At 43.1% G+C, this 21,884-nt stretch overlaps 1 protein-coding gene and 1 long non-coding RNA gene across 3 annotated transcripts; one reads left to right on the top strand and one right to left on the bottom strand.

Annotated features, from left to right (window-relative positions):
• Positions 1–1,098: 1,098 nt before the first annotated feature.
• On the bottom strand, positions 1,099–21,561 carry aadac (arylacetamide deacetylase). 2 transcript variants are annotated; one of them, XM_028962396.1, is made up of 5 exons: positions 21,365–21,561; positions 7,852–8,080; positions 6,077–6,146; positions 2,919–3,090; positions 1,099–2,780 (listed from the first exon to the last, which is right to left on the bottom strand). In XM_028962396.1, exons 1-5 carry the CDS (start codon positions 21,365–21,367, stop codon positions 2,160–2,162), a joined length of 1,095 nt encoding a protein of 364 aa, XP_028818229.1. In that variant the 5' UTR covers positions 21,368–21,561; the 3' UTR covers positions 1,099–2,159. The 2 variants fall into 2 exon arrangements, with proteins under 2 accessions (XP_028818229.1, XP_028818228.1); XM_028962395.1 differs by lacking the exon at positions 21,365–21,561 and adding an exon at positions 9,195–9,744.
• LOC114769412 (uncharacterized) lies at positions 10,005–13,534 on the top strand. The gene is made up of 3 exons (XR_003743212.1): positions 10,005–11,056; positions 11,391–11,481; positions 13,192–13,534. It is a non-coding gene; the product is annotated as an uncharacterized LOC114769412 (long non-coding RNA).
• Positions 21,562–21,884: the final 323 nt, after the last annotated feature.

Raw genomic sequence — 21,884 nt, 5'->3', positions numbered from 1 at the left:
CATCTTTTTGTAAGGAAATAGATATGCATTACGTATCGAAAAAACAATTATCACTTATTATCAATATTTTTTCGTCACTCTAATGATCACATCTTGAGATTAGGAGGAGGGATCAGACAAGGTTGGTTTGCACATGGAACTACTCAGCCGACTCATTTCTCTTCAGCCCGGAGCCTTCTCAGCCTTCTCAGTGCTTAAGGTTCGCTTTGAGGGAAAAATCCTGTTTTAATCCCTGTCACACAAATCTCGTTATCCCTCTATCCCTCTCAGAAAACCAAGCCACAATGCTACACTGTCTTCCCAGGATGGGAATGGTAGGTCAAATGTGCACATGAATCCTAATCAATGGAACAATCTCATCTATCGGTAAGCGTGTGACCCCCGCCTCCACACATACACACACACACACACACAAGGCAATGGAGGTGCAAACAAACGCACTCGAATTCCCGGTTCATCACATGGCCATGGGTTTGCATTGCAATACTATTGCCGTGAGAGGAGTAACGGGGACATGGTATCTTTGTGAGGAAAAGTAGTTCCATTGAAACCCCCTGGGGAAAATGTGGGTACAATTTAGCTTGTGTCTCCACAGAGACATGGCCTGATTACGCTACAAAGAGAAAGAACGAAGGACAAGAATAAACAGGTAATTTACTTACCTGGTGCGTAAGAAATGTGAGTTACCAGACTTTGCAACGGCGTGCGCTGCATTATAAACACAGGAACAGGTTTTATCAATTAACAAACTATAGTCTAATGTTGCACAATGCCAAATGTTGCAATCAAAAAAATGATATCATTACGTTGTCTGCATGGTACGCTCACTGGGCCACATCCAGTGCATGGTTCAGAGAAGACCGTGCCCCAGCATATCCCCCCATCTCTTTTTGTCCTGATCGTTTTGTCTCTTTTGCCGACCTCCGGTCACTAATCCCCAGGAAATGCTTCTCTCTGCCTGCTCAGAGCGGGATTTTGCTCTCCGTGAGCAACATGTCCTGTCTCAGCACACCCAGCTCAACACACTGAAATATATACTGTTTAAATAAAAAACAAAGCATTGTTGTAAACTGACATAAAACATAGAAACAGGCGTCGTTCCTGGTGAGACGTTTAATAAAGGTTGTATGTGAAGTAGTTGCTCATACTATTCATAAAAAGAAATTTGTAAAATATATACACTATTTCCTATGCACTTTTCATTTCATTTCATTCACTTGGAAGCGTTGACTGGTAATAACAGAGCTAACAGTGTTTCGATAGAGCAGGAAATGCACATTTAAACAAACTTATCACCCACAAGGTATGTTGCCAAGCTGTAGTGTTTTTTTTTTTTTACCTCACAGAATGTGACAGAATGTGTATCTACAGAGGCACAAGTCATTCGAGACCTTTCTGTCACAAGTTCTTCTGTAAACATATGCTAATGAGCTTGACTGAAGCGAGGGCGAAGGAGTGCACAGTAAAAAAAATGTTGTAGAGGCATTACAGAGCTCAAGATGTAAAAACAGGAAGACGTAAAAAAAAAAAAAATCCATCACATGGCATGTAAAAGCAGTTGCTAAGATGTCACATGACCCCCAAAACATGTATTTTATCCCGCAAACAAAGCCTCTTTTCTGGTCCACAACATGCATTCAACATGTGCTCTCATAAGATCAAATGTCCTTTTCTATGGGACATTTTTTTAAAGCTAAAGTTAATGATTAATGACATTTCATTAAAGCGGGATAATCCCAGATCTTTTTTTTTTTCACAATCAAATACAAACGAATAACTTGCCAAGCTACATAACTGAACATAATGCAGCCATGATAAAAAATATGTAACAAAAATGAATGTCAGTTACTAACAGTCAGTAAAATGGAAACCTTGTAACAAACAAAAACATGAACAATTAATGAATGTAAAAATGACCCCGTAAGCATGCTTGTAAGAAAAAGAATTAGCATACTGCATTATATGTTTGTATGGACGTTTTATGAAAAAAAAAATAGACAAAATATAATAACACATAACAGCTAGTTTAAAAGTGCTATGAACCACACTGATTTTTTTTTTTCAAAAATAATAAAAAGCGATGTCATACACCTACTAGCTGATTCCTAAGCAGCATATTCGAAACGGAAAATGGAATGAAACATTCTTGTAATACAACTTTACAAGTTAAGTTGGAGCCAGCGGATGTAGTTCTCCGTCATTCGGTGAGCAATCTCAAAGTCAGAGGGCCACATGGTGAACATGAGGGCCCCGTGGAATCCACCCGGGTAGTGTTGATGCGTGACCTCCACCCCCGCGCTCCGCAGACGCGTGACGTACATCAGGCCGTCGTCTCGCAACACGTCGTACTCGCACGTCAGGACGTATGCTTTAGGCAGCGAGCGCAGCACTGAGTCCGGCACCAGTAGCGGTGAGGCCCGGGGGTCGGCCATGGAGCGCTGTGGGCTGCTGGAAGGCCCAGAGCTCTCGTTTTCCACAACAGGAGGGGCGGTGTAGTTGTAGGCTTGCCGGAAGGACTCAGGGAGGAAGGCGCTCCAGTTGACAAACTTGAGCAAGGTGGCCGACTCGGGGCTGTTGTGAGCATTGGCCATCATGGCATGGAAGAGTCTCTTGTCACTGGTGAAGTACTCACTCCAGAAACGCACCATGAGGGTACGGGGCAGGATGGGCATGTGCTGATTCTGCTGGTAGGACGGTGTATTGAGGTCCAGGGCCTGCAGCACAGGGTACAGCAGAGCCTGAGCCTTCAGCTGCACTTTCTGATCAGGGTCTTGCTGCAACTGGTAAAGAAGAACATATACAAGGTTGCGTTATCTACATCTCTACTTGTACTCTCGCACTGACTGCAGAATTCGGTTTAAAGATAAACAAGGCTAAGTTGACCCATGACCTCAAAAGCATTATTACATCAACAGTACCTGTTGGGCCACGGCCGCTGCCAGATTTCCACCAGCACTATCCCCTGAGACCGCAACCCGGCCCGGGTCCACGTAGTACTGAGACAGGACACTGTTCTGGAGAAAGTGCTTCACTACGTGGTACGCGTCCTCAAATTGGACAGGAAAATGGTGTGCAGGAGCCAGACGATATCTGCACACAAATTTATTTGATGTATTAAAGTAAAGTGAAGTGATTGTCACATGTGATACACAGCAGCACAGCACACGGTGCACACAGTGAAATTTGTCCTCTGCATTTAACCCATCACCCTGAGTGAGCAGTGGGCAGCCATGACCGGCGCCCGGGGAGCAGTGTGTGGGGACGGTGCTTTGCTCAGGGTTCGGGATTCGAACCGGCAACCTTCTGATTACAGGGCCGCTTCCTTAACCGCTAGGCCACCACTGGCCCAAAGTGATTACAGCAGCCAAAATGGAACATCAGCGTTAAAGAACTGTCTACCATATGTTTGCAGACAGGACTGCAGCTACTGATGATGAAGAAGTGAAAGTGAAGTGATTGTCATTGTGAAACACTGCAGCACAACACACGGTGACACAAAAAAAAGTGTCCTCTGCTATTCTGCTGCTATTACACAGCAGCACAGCACACGGTGCACACAGTGAAATTTGTCCTCTGCATTTAACCCATCACCCTTGGTGAGCAGTGGGCAGCCATGACAGGCGCCTGGGGAGCAGTGTGTGGGGACCTTGGTGCCATTAAGAACAACAGGAGGGGCTTGCTTTTAAGAACAATACATTTTGCTTATTAATATTAATACCTTATTGTGTATCTTTCCTCTGGCTTTTAAACATAACTGTTTTGTGAAAAGTAAAAATGTAAAAATTAATTCAGTTTAGTTGAATCTAGTTCAAATGTAGGTCAAATGTGAAACAACTAGCTCATGCAGCAAAGTCAGTGTGGATGTGGCAAACAAGTAGAATAAAAATTGTATGTTTTTTCCATATGAGTCTGCACTTTTTGTTCATAAAATTGATTCAAATGCTTTGGCCAAAAGGCTTCATCAGACACTTAACGACTTAATGACACTCATGGATTCTCATCAAAATGTTCAGGCAGTTCATACTCTCACAATTTGTTATGTATTCAATACAAAAACCAATTAAGAACATCATAAGAATTATAATTTTAGTGCACCACTGCAAAACAGGAATGCCACAGCAGGGACAGACAAGAAAAAACGCATAAATAACTTTATGTTAACTTTCAGAAAGACAAATCCCTGATACTGCTTTTCAGTTTATTTAAGTAAATCTAAGGTTAAGTAACAAATAAAATGATACATGAAGTTGACATTAAAATTAAATGCAACAATGCAAGCATATGCATAATTGAATGTTAAAAAAACATGAATATCCACTATTTCCTCTCTGATATGTGGCCTAGACACTGTTGTTGGTGTGACATCAGCATGACCCCTTTTATGTTTGCTCTGCAGCACACATGACCAAAACGGTACGATCCACAGTTCTTCAGAAGAGCGTTGCCCAGAGCATCACACCGCCTCATGGACTTCTCTTCTTCACAGTTATGTTTTCCTCTGGCTCACGTTCTCTCAGCTGTCCACATGATGCAGAATAAAAACGTGATTCTTCAGACCGTGCACCCTTCTTCCACGGCTTTCAGATCTTCACAGCTTCCGGGTTGCACAGGGGTCAGTCTTAATGTATGTTTCTTGCTGATATAATAGAAACAACTGCTTGCTAGTTATCCGTGTCTTGGAGAGAAGGCATTAAACACCCAGCCAGCTCTTGATTTGTATATAATTATTTTTGTCACCCAGAATACAAAGTTTAATGAATTTTAAATGAAAAATGGAAGGAGCCATGATGATATGCCCTACTTGCTCATTCTGGGGAAGTTCGACACACTTCTGTGAATGCATTCCTTCATCTTCCATTTCCCTCCAGTTTACTTCAGTGGACTGTTCATTGCCGTTGTCACCACATCTGTTACCAAACCGAACCTGTACAATTCGCAGACTAGTGATTCTGACATTCCTGAAATCTCCCAGGGCTTTTCTGACACTGTTCCATCATGACCAGCTTCGACAAAAGTTTTCATAGTAACATATGGACTGGACCTCCTGTAACAAACTTGGACATAAAAAAAATGTAACATATAGAATAACTGTTTGATAATCATATAATGCTACACAGCCAACATGGCTTCTTATTTTAAATGTCATAAAATGTCATTTGAAACCACAAATGCGACCATATGAATCAATCTGCAAGAAATAACAAAAGGCTGCTTGAAACTCGCATGTAACACAACACTTTGGAGAGGATTTTTTTTTTTTAGACGTAGGACTGTAATTCCGAACAGAACACAAAAGCCGCACTGGAGAGCTTTTAAAACAAAATGTCAACGTCCTGGAGTGTCACACTAAACACTGCCCTCTGTAATGGACAAAATATTTGATTTTATTCTTTGTCTCCACGCAATATGAGAGAACTTACAGAGCTCGGCACTGGGAATTTTGAGTCAACTGTGGTCCAAATTTGAAACAAAAACCAAATAAACAATCAAAAGCTGCAGCCATGTGGACAATGCATCAATTTTTTTAAGATAAACTAAATCCATTTTTTTTTTAGCAAATGAGCGTATTTTTTAGAAGTCTGGGGCTTTTTCTGACAAGGAAACGTCAACCGTGAAAACCGAGGCAAACTACTTTTTATAGACACCGTATGTAGGTCTGGGAGGACAAGAGACGGTAGGACGGAAGCAGAGATAATAAAGGAAGTGTGTGTGACAGAGAGAGAGGGGCAAGCGAGGTGCCGTTTGGGGGACAGACCTTCGCGGCAGCGGAGGTGGAGATAGGCATTGTTTTGACAGATCAGAGGCTAGTCTCTGGCAGGCCGTCTTCTCACTGCGGCCCACGCCCGACTCGGCTCTAAACAAAACCAGATCTGAGCTCTGGACCTCTTCGGTTAGCCCAAATGAGACTAAACAAGCCAAAAAGGTAGATATACAAAATGTGCGCTGCAGAAGACTTGGAAACCAGTCGTCCAGTCTGAATTTCGGGGTTCGGGACAGCCTGTAAATAACCTGCGACCTGCGACTTTATCTGGGACTCGCTTCATTTGGCTGAACTTGGAAGGAAAATGATACTTACTCCACAGAGACGACGACGGCATTGAGCTCTGTGACCAACTTCCGGGCGAGCTGATCGTAAGGACCCATCCCTGTACGGAGGCAAGTGGCAGAAATTAGAGCCCGGGGGAGAGAAATGGCAGTCGGTCACAATAATAAAGTGAAGTGATTGTCACATGTGATACACAGCAGCACAGCACACAGTGCACACAGTGGAATTTGCCCTCTGCATTTAACCCATCACCCTGAGTGAGCAGTGGGCAGCCATGAGAGGCGCCCGGGGAGCAGTGTGTGGGGACGGTGCTTTGCTCAGTGGCACCTCAGTGGCAACCTTGGCGGATCAGGATTCAAACCGGCAACCTTCTGATTACTTCCTTAAGCGCTAGGCCACCACTGCCCCAATGAAGTGTGCTGAACGTGGATAATAAGTAAACAGCCAGCATCAGCAGGGCCTCCATAACCTTTCTAAACTGGCAGCTGCAGAGGGGGGCAGAGGGGTCGGCGACCCGGGTTCGAGTCCCAGATTACGTTACGTTGATGCTATATTAGCACGGATGGAGGCACGCATGAATTTCATCTGTTTAAACCATGATGGCCTGCGACCGTTTATTTGTACAATGTCCTTCAGGGACAATCCAACGCTAATGTAGTAACAAGGTTGTCCACTTTGTTCCACTTTCAGCTGTCCACAAACAAACTTTTCAGACTAAAGAACGTAGGAGTTACCGACGAGTGTTCGCCGTTCTGGGAGACCGTGGTTTTGATTAGTTTGTTCTGGTCAACTGACAAACAGAAAAAGGGCCTGTCAATTGCTGGATGTGACAATATATCTTTTTTTTTCAATGCTCCCCAATCTCAGGAGAGGTTTTGGCAGGAGAGCTGCCATCCGAGACTCTCCATTACACAATGAAAGGTTCTCTGAGCGAACAACGTGGCTCTGAGTGTATAACTCTCTCAGGCTGAAGTATAAAGAGCTTTACTAAGTGTCTAATTGAACATGAAACGTGACAAGGCTATGCATTTCCGTAGATATTGAGGATTGCTTGTGTCATGGGTCTTAAATGCTTACTCAAGGTGAAATATGTCAAATGGTTACAGCAATTCGCAAGACTGCAATTCATCTGCGGTTTGATTTAGGGATTTGTAGCGCAGCAATCTTGGAAAGGATATGAAAGTCTTGTCATGGGACAAGAAATGCCAGAATCGTGCTCCATCAAACTGTTTAAAACTTTTTAAAAAATAATAAATTCAACATGAAAGGATAAAAGCGTGGAAACGAGGTTGAAAAAGTGCCCCTGCCCACGCCGATCCACTTCACAAATTCAGTCGCTTCATGTGATCTATGAAGTGGCAATCCATGGCAATACAAAAAGCCAAAAGCGCTCGAGTGTTGTCTCCCCGAACGGGACACGTTTATTCCGGCATGAACCCCGATCCAGCCTTACAGGACCCCTGCACAACATCGTCCAAATTCTCACAAAATGAACCCTTTACTCCGGAGAACTTCACATCCTGCATCATTCAGCAGTGGAACACAGCTGAATTCCCGCAACAATATTCGCACGGAATATGAAGATTGCATTTTGGGCGGAATCGTTTCAAGGCGATAATGAACTGTAACGATCGTAATGGTTCTCCTCGGGAGATGAAATCCGGGTTTTAAAAGTCGCGTTTACTGCGCGATGCTCTTCGCAGGAAATGAGCTGTAGCCAAACGGTCTCCATTGTAATAACTGCAATCATCACACTGGCACAAAATGGGTCCCGCTTGTAAAGACGAAACGACGACAACACTCACTGGTGCTGCCCAGGCACCATCCTCCGCCGTGGAAGTAAATGACCGCCCTCCTCAGCTCCACGCTGGCATCCTGCTGGGCGGGCTGGTACACCACGACCTCCACGCCGTCGAACTGCTCCTCAGACACCAGCACGCGCTCGTCCGACACGGGCACCACGCCCTCCACAAAGGTGATGAACATCATCACCCCCATGTAGTCCTTCAGCCCCAGGACCTCGCTGAAGTCTGCCTGGAGGGAGGGAGGGAGAGGTTGGATCAGAAACTCCGGCAGCATCGCTAACATCTCACGTCCATGGATTTTTATATTTATGGCATTTACCAGACGCCCATATCCAGAGCGCCTTACAATCAGTAGTTACAGGGACAGTCCCCCCTTGGAGACAGTCAGGGTCAAGCGTCTTGCTCAGGGACACAATGGCAGTAAGTGGGGCTTGAACCTGTGGCTTTGTGGTCCTACCCAGTAGAACTCTAACCCCCTATGATTCAAATGACTTCCCTCACACAATTAGTCATGTGAATTCACAAATTGGGGAGGTCAGGCGCAGGTCACAACTGTGTCTGCAAAAGCATCATGCAGCGAGGTGCCGTTTTACACGCACGATACACGACACTGATCATTTCTGATCATAAGGGTGGTAGTAGCCTAGTGGGTATGAACCAGTGGACCCAGGTTCAAACCCCGCTTCCTACCATTGTGTCCCTGAGCAAGACACTTAACCCTAAGTTGCTCCAGGGGGGGACTGTCCCTGTTACTACTGATTGTAAGTTGATAAGGGCGTCTGTAATAATTTCATTCTAGACCCTGAATTATTCTCAGCTCTCCTAGAAGACACCTTTCACAGTACCCTAGAGACACTGGCCACAATTGACCATTTATTTCAGCTCTAAACCTAAACCAGATTATAGTTGACGCGTTCGTTAAAAAAAAATGCAATGTGAGTCTAACAGTAGAAAATGAGACAACAGGAATCATTTTAGAACATATATGGCAGAGGTCGGACCTGACGACCGAATATTCTCCTAGGAGTGAAACTCCGCGACGGTGGGACAGGAACTCAAGATGGACAAGCAACTATTTAATCGGTGGGATCTATAAATAGAGCAGGTGAGCGGGACTACAAAAGTCGGATTACGACCTGACATAATCTGTTGTATGCGCTACTTACCAGACCGACGCAATAAAAGTAAACGAAGTCAATTCTACCGACGCCGCGCCGCTGTTCCTTATTCCCTATATAAGTATGGATATATAGATATAGATATATAGATAAAGAAGAAACCGGCGGAGGAAGCGATGCGGCACAGGCGAGTTTATTAATAAGAAGTCATTTTTGTGCACCTACCAGGTGGCTGAGAGTTCGGAAGAAACAGTCTGTGAGCACGAGCTTCCATTTCTCCTCTACTTCACTCGGAACTGGCGAATAAACGTAATAGGACGTCAGGGCTCCCGCCAGCAATACGACCGCGAATCCTTCGAATCGCATTTCTTTCTCTTTCTTTCTTTCTTTCGTTCTTTTTTTTTTTTTTTTTCTTTTTTTTTGAAGTCAATTTTATTTAATGAATATTATTATTAATATTTTGCGTCGGGTCGAGCGCGAGCTCCCCCTGACAGCCACTTCAGCCCGGGCAAAGTGTAATCTGGCATTAATGTTGGAGCGCGGCCAGCCAGATATGACAGCACGTGTTACTGTCATCTGATCGTTACGGGCGAGCGCGATACGCGGCGTGCGCGCGCCCGCCGGACGAGCACGAGCGCGGGGCGCGCGGACTCACGAGGCGCGCCGCCCCGCGTAACGAATTCCTCAGGTGCGGCTCGGGGGCGCGCACGCTGTCGACGCCGTCCGGCGGCACTTCGCGGTTCCCGCGGTGAGTCTGGTAACACCCCCTGGTCAAATTGCAATGCGGCTGGAGACAGTTTCGTGCAATAACAGAAAACGTAAAAAAAAAAAAAAAAAATTGCAATGAGAGCAAATAGTAGTAAATGCCTAAGAAAGCATAACGAAAGAAGTCCCCAAAGCACGACGAGACGCTGCACCTACATTTACATGTACAGCATTTATCAGACGCCCTTATCTAGAGCGACATACAATCAGTATTTACAGGGACAGTCCCCCCCTGGAGCAACTTAGGTTTAAGTGTCTTGCTCAGGGACACAATGGTAGTAAGTGGGGTTTGAACCTGGGTCTTCTGGTTCATAGGCGAGTGTGTTACCCACTAGGCTACTATCACCTTGTACCCTCAGCTGTACCCTGCATTCCTCCAGGCTTTAATTTAAATGAACTTTTAACAGTTGTGGATGGTTTTCAGGGTTTCGCTATCAAATGGGACCCCAATGTGCATATGCTGAGAAAATGGATTTAAAATCTGTTTTTTTTTTTTTTTTACATGAAATGAAAATGTGGTTTTCTGGTTACCTCGGATACTTGAGCCATCCAGGGAAGAAGGATATTTTAATGAACATTGTGATCCAACATAACATTACGAAATTGTGTTGACATCATGGCCGCACTACTCCCATTGGATAGAAACGCAGTGCGGAATTCTTTGGGAAACCTCGACATCCTCTGGAATGTGAAGTTTTTTTTATGTCTCAGATGCCCTTTATTCAGAGCGCCTTACTATCAGTAGTTACAGGGACAGTCCCCCCACCGGAGACACTCAGGGTTAAGTGCCCTGCTCAGGGACACGATGGAAGTAAGTGGGGTTTGAACCTGTGACTGTGATCTTCTGATTCAAAGGCGAGTGTCTTACCCGCTAGGCTACAACCGCCCACATCTGCACTTCACAGCAGTGAAAGAACTTCAAAAAGGAGGAGAAGAGTGAGGAGGTTTAGCAGCAGAGCAGCGCCACGCCCGCTCCTGTCTTATCAAGCAGCAGATAAGAAGCTGGCACAAACAGCACATGTACCCTGTGCGTGACCGGCCGCATTTCACATGCAGCTGAAACTTTTCATAATTTCCAGCTATTTCCAGTGGGTGTGAGGGCGTGGCCACACACTATCATAATCCCAAACCTCCTCTCCAGGCAGAGTCCAAAAATACTTTCAAACTTCCATGAGCGTGTAGGTGTGACGATGACTGTTTCTCATCTGCACCACACATCTGCTGAGAATCGGTTCCGAGTTGGTCAGCGCGGGGGCAGCAGGTCTGCTGCCGTTAGGGATGAGGACCACTCAGAAAAGCGAGAGGTGGAAGAGACGGCCACGGTAAAACATCTCATTTCGCTTTTCAACTCTCGTGTCTGGGAACGTCTCGGACGCCCACTTCCCTCCCAAAGGGGTTTCTCTCCCTTTCAACAGTCTTACACGAACCTTTCCTGCTGTGAGGATCCCTATTTAAATAGAAATGAGTATGCTGGCGTTCTTTTTGATGTGTCTGGTTTCAGAGTTTCACTTCATCCAAAATAATAGAGCCTGCACATTTTGAAAAATGCGGAGTGACATCTGTTTTTTGCTCTGTGGCTCGTGAATTGTAGTGCGTGAAAGAACATTAAATAAATAAACAATTGAATAAATTGATCTGTCTATTTATTTCCACCAGATGAAACCTGACTCACATGGAGCCAAACAGAGAGGCAGCGGGGCTCAAAAATCAACCATGCAGACAGAATCCTTTTAATCAGCAGACCCTGGTACTTTTCCAGCACAAAACTTTTTCCAGCTTTGAGCCAATCAGTAGACTGTTGGACAACAGCAATGGCCAATGCAGCGTTGTGGGTCGTTATGCTGATTAGCGAATTCAGAGAGGTATTTGGAGACTTTGAGGTTGTAAAAGTGGCTTGCAGTCAATGCCCTTCAACTTCACTGGATTTGAACCAGTGTTATATATATAGTGGGGCAAAAGAAGCAATTGTGCAAGCTGTCCCACTTAAAAATATGGCATAGGTCTGTAATTTTCATAACAGGTACACTTCACTGTGAGAGACAGAATGTAAATAAAATCCAGGAAAGCACATTATATGGTTTTAAACAAATTTATTTGTGTAGTGGTGCAGCAAATAAGTATTTGGTCAACAGCAAAAGTTCAGCGTAATACTTTATAATGTAACCATGGTTGGCAATGACAGAGGCTAAAAGTTTCCCGTAGCTGGTGTTCTGGACCATTCTTCCATGCACATGCCCGGGTGGTGTGTTTGGGATCATTATCATGCTTAAAGATTCAGCCACGTTTCATCTTCAGTGCTCTCACTGATGGATTTTTGCACAAAATCTAACGATACATGCGCCCATTCACTCTATCCTTAATACGGATCAGTCATCCTGTCCCCTTTGCAGAAAGGTTTCCAGTCCCAGGCTTCACAGTCAGCCTGGCATTCTTGGGATGCAACTCAGCATTCTTCTCCCTCCAAACACACATTCTATTTTGGTTTCATCAGACCACATGATTACTTTAGACGGGCTTGGACATGTGCTGTCTTAAGCAGGAGGACATTTGGAGTGCTGCAGGATTTTAATCAATGACAATGTAGTGGGTTACTAATAGTGATCTTTGTTACTGTGGTCCCAGCTCTCTTCAGGTCATTGACAAGTTCCCCCCATGAATGAGCCACTCTCTTCCCTGGTGTCCTTAGACAGCTCTCTGGTCTTGGCCATGGTGGAATGAATGAATGAAAATGAGAATGAAAATTAAAAGTGAAGTGATTGTGTCACAACCATGTGGGTATGACACAGCAGGTGAATGGAGAGGAGGACGGAGAGGTGACGAGGAGATGAGGAATGACGGACGCAATCACTGACATCACGAAACCGGGGTTTAATGAGTGAAGCACAAGACAGGGGAGACAACCGAGACACTGGTGAACATGGAACATAACTTCAAAGACCTGACAGCGAACAGAAACGGACAGGACAGCTTTATACATTTGACACAGGTGAAAACGATTAGGGAACATTACACAGGACAACAGTGAAACTGACCAGATCATGACAGATTGTCACTGTGAAACACTCCATCTTAGTCAGCAGTGGGCAGCCATGAAAGGCACCCGGGAAGCAGTGATCTTTGCTCTGAACTGGCAACCTTCTAATTATGGGGCCTTACTTGCTATGTTGGAATCTGACTGTTTGAAGGTGTCGACAGGTATCTTTCAAACAGATAACCAGTTCAAAAAGGCACCATTAATACAGGCATCAAGTGAAGGATAGAAGAGCTTAATAAAGAAGAAGAAACAGGTCTGTGAAGGCCAGAATTCTTGCTTGTTTGTAGGTGCTAAATAATTATTTTCTGCACCATATACAAGTAATATTTCTAAAAACCATACAATGTGATTTAGTGACTTTACATTCTGTCTCTCACAGTTGAAGTCATCTTTTTAAGTTATAAACATATATATTTTTTGTAGCTCCTATTTAGGTCTCATGGGGAGGGACGGGAGGTATATTCGCAGATGTTGTCAGACACAGGAGAGGCTGGCGATGGAAGAGGTTGAGGATTGCCAAGAACAAGAAGAGACTTCAAATGAATAGATTCAAATGAACAGTTGACTTATGTCAGGATGCAGGCTACTCCGGATCCATACTTCGAACCAGGGTTTCATGTTCGTCCTGTGCTATTATGTTTCCTGATTGTTTTTACCTGGGAATGATTGTATAAAGCTGCCCTGTTTGTGTTCTTTCACCATCGGGTCATTGTTACTTGATGTTTCCCCTTTCTTGTTCATCATTTAATAAACCCCTGTTTCGTGACGTTGTGTGTATGCGTCCTTCTTCCTCGCCATGTCCTGCCATCGTTCCAGATCTCTCCTCCTTCAGATCCCCAAACCATCACGACAACACACGATGGCCATGTTGGCCATGTCTCAGACAGTCAAGCCACTCTTTTTCATATTTATTTCACTCTGAAAAATAATTTGTAGGCTAATATGCTGTATCGTCCAATACCTCTTGGACCACGGCACAGTAGAGCCTCACTATGTAACAAGCACTTCAGGCACTTCAATGGTGAGTGTCTGTAGTTTAAACTTTTACAGCTTGTTAACTGACAACACCAGTTCAGAACAATTTCACTATCACAGGATAACTGATGTATTATAATCACACATTATAATCATCTCTTTCCAAATGAGCAATTTATTATTGAGTTGTTTGTGCCAATTATCAAGTCTTTTCTTCCACAAGTCTGAGCAATTAATAACAACACCAGTTATTATTAACACTAAAATTATTAACGATTCCGATGAATTCCGCTGCCCATCCGTCCTGCGCCCCCTTTGACCCCCTGATAATGGACAGGGCGGGGTGGGAGCAGGGTGGTGGTGCTGGGGAGATTTAGTGGAATGTCACTCTCTTTGTGTTAAATCGCAAACAAGGCAATAACGTCATCACGCAGTGCAAAATGTGCCTGTTCCGCTGGACAGGGCTGTCAGCGTTTAAAACTTCCACATGAAATCTGCCAAAGCATGTGGTGGGAAGTAGAGTTGCCTGTGTATCCCAAACATTACGCTGCTCAAACTGAACAAGAGCTTTAGAGTCTACATTTATAGCCAAATGTTTTATGGGGTGGTCTGAACATTTTATACCACATAAAAGTTTAATAAAACAAACTAAAGCTGGATTGAATTTATGATTAGTCTTTTTTTTTACTTTTAGGTATTTTTTTTTCTTTTTCTCAAGTAGATTTTTAGATACTTTTACTTGAGTACAATTTAAGCAAAATGAAGATATTTTCACTTACTTTTTCAGTACTTTTTCCACCTCTGGTGATGCACATGCCACTCATTTCATATTGAAACGTTGATTTAATAACACTGGTTTTCATACTTGACCTTCAAGCCTTCGTCCCTGTCAAGCAAGATTTTTTTCTGGTTTCTGTCATTGTGTTAAGTTCTGTTTTCCACAAAATCTCTCACCTCACATCTGCAACTTGCATTCCACTCATCAGAGAAGGCGTAACTTGAGGAGTGGCCACAGCACGGATTCTGCCTCCCCACAGCCTCCAACACAACCAACAGTCATTCACCTGACATTCCACCCTGTCCTCCCACTGCGCCTCTTCGTTCTGCTTTTTCTGTAAAGCCACTGAGTCATTATGGTGGGGTGCCAGCTGGCTGTCTTCTCCCCTGCCCCCTTTTTAATTTTGGCTCCGTTACCATCCTGGTGGACTCCTGAGCTGCCAAAGCAAAGTGCAGGACACACAGCTGCAGCTTTTTAAGACTGTAACTGGAGAGCCAGTCGACCCCGACACTGTCACTCAACTCACGTGCCTCACTATAGACCACACACACACATTTTTTTATATTTCTATTTATCGAAGTGAAGTGAAGTGATTGTCATTGTGAAACACTGCAGCTCAGCACACGGTGACACAATGAAATGCGTCCTATGCTTTTAACCATCACCCTTGGTGAGCAGTGTGCAGCCATGACAGGCGCCCGGAGAGACGTGTGTGGGGACGGTGCTTTGCTCAGTGGCACCTCAGTTGCACCTTGGCAGGCAACCTTCGAACTGGCAACCTTCTGATTACAGGGTCGCTTCCTTAACCACTAGGCCATAAGTAGTCCATCATTTTCACAACCAATCCACTCATAAGAGATCTGAAGAAGGAAGTGGTAGCACCTTGTTCCCATGTGCCATGGGAATGTATGTAAAAGTGGGAAGCATCAACATGACATTGGATGACCACATTTATACATGTTTAAAAGAAAAGGAGCAAGTACACAGGCCTGCTGTGGATCTTGCAATAATTTGTAAATCTCACCAGAAGTCATTTTCCTGACGTTTTGCATAGCGGGTTTGTAACAGGGTTTTCTTGATCTCAATAACAAGGACTAAGCCAGTTTCGATCAGATCAGGTCAGGTCTCAGTGCTCCTGTCACAGTGTGCCCCTCCCCACCCCCTTGAATTCAGGGCCCGCCACTCGTTTCAGCATTCTAGAATGTTCAGTGTTCCCATCCTTTGTATCATTCACTCTTTCAACTCTTCACATGCTCTCACAAACACACACGCACCCACACACGTATTAAAAAAACAAGCCTGGGTTCTTTCTTTCAGAAGAGTCCTAAAAATGAGGCCGACTTACAGGATGAGGCAAAAAAATGAGACAGGAGCAGATAATTTTCTTCTGATTTTGCACTCAACTATCATTTCAGCATGATGAACCTGTCAATTCAGGGCAGAGCATGTGATATACCTCGCAAACCAACGATAAAATCATGGCTTTAAAAAAGAAGCTCTCGGCCTGGACCAGCAGCCCACAGAGCTGTGTTTGACATCTCTGATGACTGACATCTGATGAAGGTATGGATCTGGAAGAGGTGTCTGCAGTGATGGCGCAGCTCCTTACAGAAACGTTGCATCATTCCGATTCGTACTTCCCTTCAAAATCCCATCTCGTGAAAAAGCGGTTTCCGTGAGATGAGTGATCAGCCGCCTGTGGTCCAGGAGCTCTCGTGCTATGCTGAGTCACCGTTGAGATGTGGTCGGCTGTTTCTGTCTGAGTTCCGGCTGTCACACTGTGAGGATGCGTGAGATGGCAGGTAAAACTATTTTGCCTTTCCATTCCACGTATCCATGCGGGGAACACGTTCTCGCACTTGACAGCCAAGAAAGCAAATAAAAGGGACAGGTCTTGTTTTGACCAGTTGGTGACAAGAAATCATGGTCCCAAAGCCTGTCGTGACTAGGTCCCCAAGATAAATAATCTTCACTCTGTACCAGTGTGATAAACTGGTCTCATACAAAGAGATCCAACACCTCAAATTCTGCATTTTTCAAACTATTAAAGGCTAGTTTAGTATACCCCCCAAAAATAAGCAGGATATTAATTTAAACATGGCAACAAATGAAAACCAAAAACTGAATATTGAACCGGCACGATTGAGGAGGTGGCCCATGTCCAGCGTTAACCCAGCCGAATGTGGAGATGTGGAATGTAACAGGAGATGGATCCGGAGGTAGATTATGTAGAATATAGATCTGAAATAGATTTGCATTTGTTTTTAACAGTAAAATACACAAGGGAGAAACATAATTGCATGGTGAGTAAGACACTCGCCCATGAACCAGAAAACCATAAATTCACAGGTTCAAACCAAATTGTCTCAATTGTGTCCCCTGAACAAGGCACTTAATCCTGAGTGTCTCCAGGGGCACTGTCCCTGTAAATACTGATTGTAAATTGCTCTGGACAAGAGTGTCTAATAAATGTCACTGTGTCAATTGTCAATTGTTTAAAATTTCAGACAATAAAATTATAAAATCAGTCGTGGACAAGTTTATCCATTTTTGTTGTGACATTAGTTGTTTTCTGTCTTTTTCACATGTATTCTCTGAAACCTGTTAATCTGATGGCCTTAATGTGTTTTAATTGATATTCTTTCAGGGTGGTAGTAGCCTAGTGGGTAACACACTCGCCTACGAACCAGAAGACCCAGGTTCAAATCCCAATTACTACCACTGTGTCCCTGAGCAAGACACTTAACCCTAAATTGCTCCAGGGGGGGACTGTCCCTGTAACTACTGATTGTAAGTCGCTCTGGATAAGGGTGTCTGGTAAATACTGTAAATGTAAATGTTTTACACAAACAAATTTAGTTTAAACATAGTTTGCTTTGGCCACGAATATATGATTTTTTTTTCCAAAATAATAAAAACTGAGAAGCAGTATGTAGCACATAAGACATTCACAAAAACAAGCCTGTGGCTGTAAGTCCATTTCACCCCTACATTTTTCCATATTTTTTTTTTCTTCTCACTACACGTTGGCTTTGAAGGTACTTTGTTCAGTACAATCTCTAGACATGATTAAGTCCAGCTTGACACAAGCTCACACATCACTCACAGAGACCATGACCTGCTCACTTTTAATGAAGACGAGCCCCATGGGATTCCCGTAGCAGACAGGGTCACACGGACCAAGTACCTGGGTTTAATGTTAATCTCCAGGGCCTGGTCCAAGCTGTGGTAAGATTTAAAGACGCACACCACACATCTTTTTCTAATTCTAATGATGTAAATCAATACCCAAAGTTCTCTCTTTTGTTCAATTTCAACAAATAAAATACTTCTTTATGGAAAGAAAGGGAATATGTATAGCTGTGTCTGTATTTTCATTTCCTACCGAGTTCATTCAACATTAAGCCCATCCTTGATCATCTGCCACTGTATGCTGAAGACTCCATCAAGGGACCTTCTGATTACAGTGCCATCCACCGGCAACCGGGCATGACGCGGCGGGTGAACGGAGAGCAGGACAAAGAGTGACGAGAAATGAAGGACGCTTTCACCTGACCTCACGAAACAGGGGTTTAATTGTGGAACACAAGACAGGGGAGACATCCGAGACGTGGACACTGGTGAACACGGAACAAAACATTAAAGACCAGACGGCAAACAGAAACGAACAGGGCAGCTTTATACAATTAACACAGGTGAGAACGATTAGGGAACATTACACATGACAACAATGAAACTCCGGTCCGGATCCCGGACTGGAGTAACCCCATTTCGGACCGGATCGTGACAGAATCCCCCCTCCTATGGCACGACCCCTGGCAGGCCAGACGAAGCAGTCCATGAAGGAGGGAGGAAAGTCCAAACTCAGAGTCTGAATGGTTGGAGTGGACACGAGTAATCAAGTGCAATCGATTCGAGGAGAGAAAAGATGAGATGATCCCGGACCGGAGTAACCCTTTTTCGGACCGGATCCTGACAGCATCACAGCGTGAAAAGTTTAAAGTTCAACAAATCTCCACCTTTGTCCACAGTGTGAACTGAAGCTCTCGTTTTATATTTATTTGGAGTCAGTTTCTTAATTTAGTTTTTTCTTTACTTTACAATGGCAGACGCTCATTTGTTACTGTAGATCTGCGCTTTGACTTGCGTTCACGACTGCAAGTTTTTGAGGGTGGGATAGCAGCACTAGGTTCCAGAACTCTCCATTCATGCCAGTTGTTGCCCTGGAGTTCATTTCAATGTAATTTTGCAGTGTTATAATCTCATTCTCACAGCGTTGTAACCTACGAAACAGCAGTGAGAAGCTCAATGAGAAGTTCAGTAAGATCTATCAGGAAAGGTTGTTCTCTAGCTGTGCATATTAATGTTGGAAAGTTTCAGGAAATCTTTTACTTCAGGCAGAGCTAGTGCAGCAAATCATTGCTGGAGCGGCATCAGTTGTGATGGAGATTATTTTATCTTAGTAATAAATTCCATGAAAGTGTGGAAAATATCTTCACCTCTTTTGTGTTCTTTTAAGTGTAAAATGGTCAGCAGCTCTTCTTTGCCACTCATATATCAGAAAAAAACCAGTTGGATAAACACACATTTTTCACATCAGTGACCTCATCAGAACTGGAGAGAAACACTCATTCCATTCGCTCGCGTCGGCATGTATAACTGCATGTCCATCCATGGTGGCTGTTTCATTTTTAAACCTCAGTTAAGTTAGCAGTGAGTTCTGTATTCGACAGACATTCAGAAAATGTCTGCCGAATGCAGAACAACTTCACAGTCCTTAGAAATGTCTTGTTTTTAGCAAGAAGGTGAAGGTTGCGTCGGCCTGGTAAAGCTTGACTGCTGTGCTGCAAACAGACTTTGTCAGATTCGGCAGCAGGGATCTCGAGTCTCGTAACTTCTGTGAAATGCTACTCCTTCTTCAGTGAAGCCTCGTATCTTCCCATTCTGAATTTAAAATGTTACGTCTTTGCTCTTTTGGCTTCTCGGCTCAAACGTCTACAGTGCACTTATGATGCACTTTGCCCTCGATTGAAAAGGTTGGAAACTACTGATTTTTCCATAAGTAATTGTAATTTATTTAGACCTTTTCCTACAGTAACGTAATTAATCACAATTACATTTTATTTGTTATTAAATTACATAATGCAATTACATGTAACTCGCTACTAACCAACCCTGAATATAGATCAGATGACAACAAAAATGATGGATGCATTAGCATGGTCAATTCAATACTAGAACAAGGGTGGTTTGGATGACTCACAGGACTTTTGCACTTCTTTGGGGTCTGAAAGTGTGGAAGACCACAAATGGCACTTAATGTTCAATTACAATATTCACTATCAATTCAGTTTACAAATAACTTTCATGATCTTATAAAATACTAATTAATCCATTATTTTACATTTTAAAAGTTAATTAATAAATTAATAACCTAAATTATTTCAACTGGGGCAGTGGTGGCCTAGTGGATAATCAGAAGGTTGTCAGTTCAGATCCCGAGCCACAAAGGTGCCACTGAGGTGCAACTGAGCACCGTCCCCACACACTGCTGCCTGGGCACCTGTCATGGCTGCACACTGCTCACCAAGGGTGATGGTTAAATACAGAGGACACATTTCGTTGTGTCACTGTTCACAATGACAATCACTTCACTTCACTTAAATATAAAGTGACACCAGCCATCAGGGGGAACCAACTGTTGTGAAAGTGAAGTGAAGCTGCATGAACGTAGACTGACTTAGTTTTTGTCTTTTCGCCTTCTGCTTTTACTTTATCTTGCACTTCAAACCTGAAGCTATATATTTAGACAAACATTTTTTTTTCTTTTTTTTTTATAATCTGCATTTTAAGTTGAAGTTTTTGTTTTCCATTTTCCATTCATAAGCTGATTTTCCTTTCAAACACATTTTACATGTTTACTACACTTTTTATGATACTTCTGGGCCTTAATGTAAAAAAAAAGCGATATAGTATTAGCATTGTGGTTAACACTGAGTTTTCTCAAGATGATATCATAAGATTGCTGCAAATGTTAAAATACTGCACTCACACAACCACTTGCTCTTTTTTAACCTTTCATTTGGCTTTAATAATGACCCAAGAAAAGTGGTACTGAGGTCAAATTGAAACTGCAACATACACCAGAATTTATTTCACAAACAGCACTATCACAGGAACACATTCACCACCAAATTAATCAATAACTATTTTGTGTGTATTGGGTATTAAAAGCTGAAATGCTGAAGTGATATTATGGACTGTTTTCATTTCAATTGTTTTTTATTTACATTAATTTGTTGAGCATGAACTATGAAGGGCTGGACTGGAAGGGTGCTGATCACCAGAGGGCGCTGAACCTCCAGCAGTCCACACATCTGTCGGTTTAACTTCTCAGCACATGTAAGCCTCCTCTCATGAACATGATCTCTGTGAGCTTCTCTAAGTTTAGAAATGCAGATATAGTGTAAATCGACACTATGACGTTAGTTTCTATCCTTGTTTTATATCAGTTCTCTAGATGAAGCACAGTAATGAGTTTTGAATGAAGTTAGTTTATAGTAAAATTTAGATTTAAAATATGCTATCGAATTAAGAATAGATATATAGATTTCATGCTCTCCTATTTTATTTTATCCTTGACATAAGAATTACACAATTTACTGTATAGTTGTGCATACTTAATTCACTATATAAGTCCAATTTGAAAAAAATAAGTATATAACACATTTTTGTAACTTTGACTCCACCTGCAGGTGAATAGATGACACTGTTTTTATGTCTAGCTAGACTGTCCATTTTATAAGATTTGATTAATAAATTGACATGCTGTCTCACACTTACCATCAAGCTGAGAAGATCTTGTAAACAACTGCAGGTCTAAAACGGGAAACTGACGTTTTTGCCATTTTCTTCGGCCGTTCACAACTTTATGAGTTGATCCCAGAGAAAGTAAAATAACAAGCCAGTAAATGAAAAGCAACACCATTTGACGGTTCATAGCTCATATGACTCTGGGTCACTGGTTGGTTGTGCAAGGAGAGAACATGTCTCTCAGCAGATATACTATTTGTGACACGACTTTTTGTTTCTCTCTCCAGCCTTCCACGTCTCATCTTTCAAGCTGAGTCCTTGTTAAGTGGGGGTTTGCCTGTTTTTTAGTAAATACTTCTTAATGGTTTTTTTTTTACACTTTTCACTATTAAAAGTTTCAAGTATTCTTGCTTTTATATGATGATACTTACCATGACAGGTACCAACCCGTTACCATTAAAGAGAAGAGAAAATGTACTGTGTGGGTTCTGTCAATTCCTTCAGTGACCCCCGTAATGAACTCTCACCCCCGTCTCCTTCTGAGCTCAGT

The sequence above is a fragment of the Denticeps clupeoides genome, chromosome 19, assembly GCF_900700375.1.
Source record: "Denticeps clupeoides chromosome 19, fDenClu1.1, whole genome shotgun sequence".
NCBI classification, from domain to species: domain Eukaryota; kingdom Metazoa; phylum Chordata; class Actinopteri; order Clupeiformes; family Denticipitidae; genus Denticeps; species Denticeps clupeoides.
The sequence above is the reverse complement of the archived record's forward strand: the minus strand, read 5'-3'. Positions and strand labels throughout refer to the sequence as shown.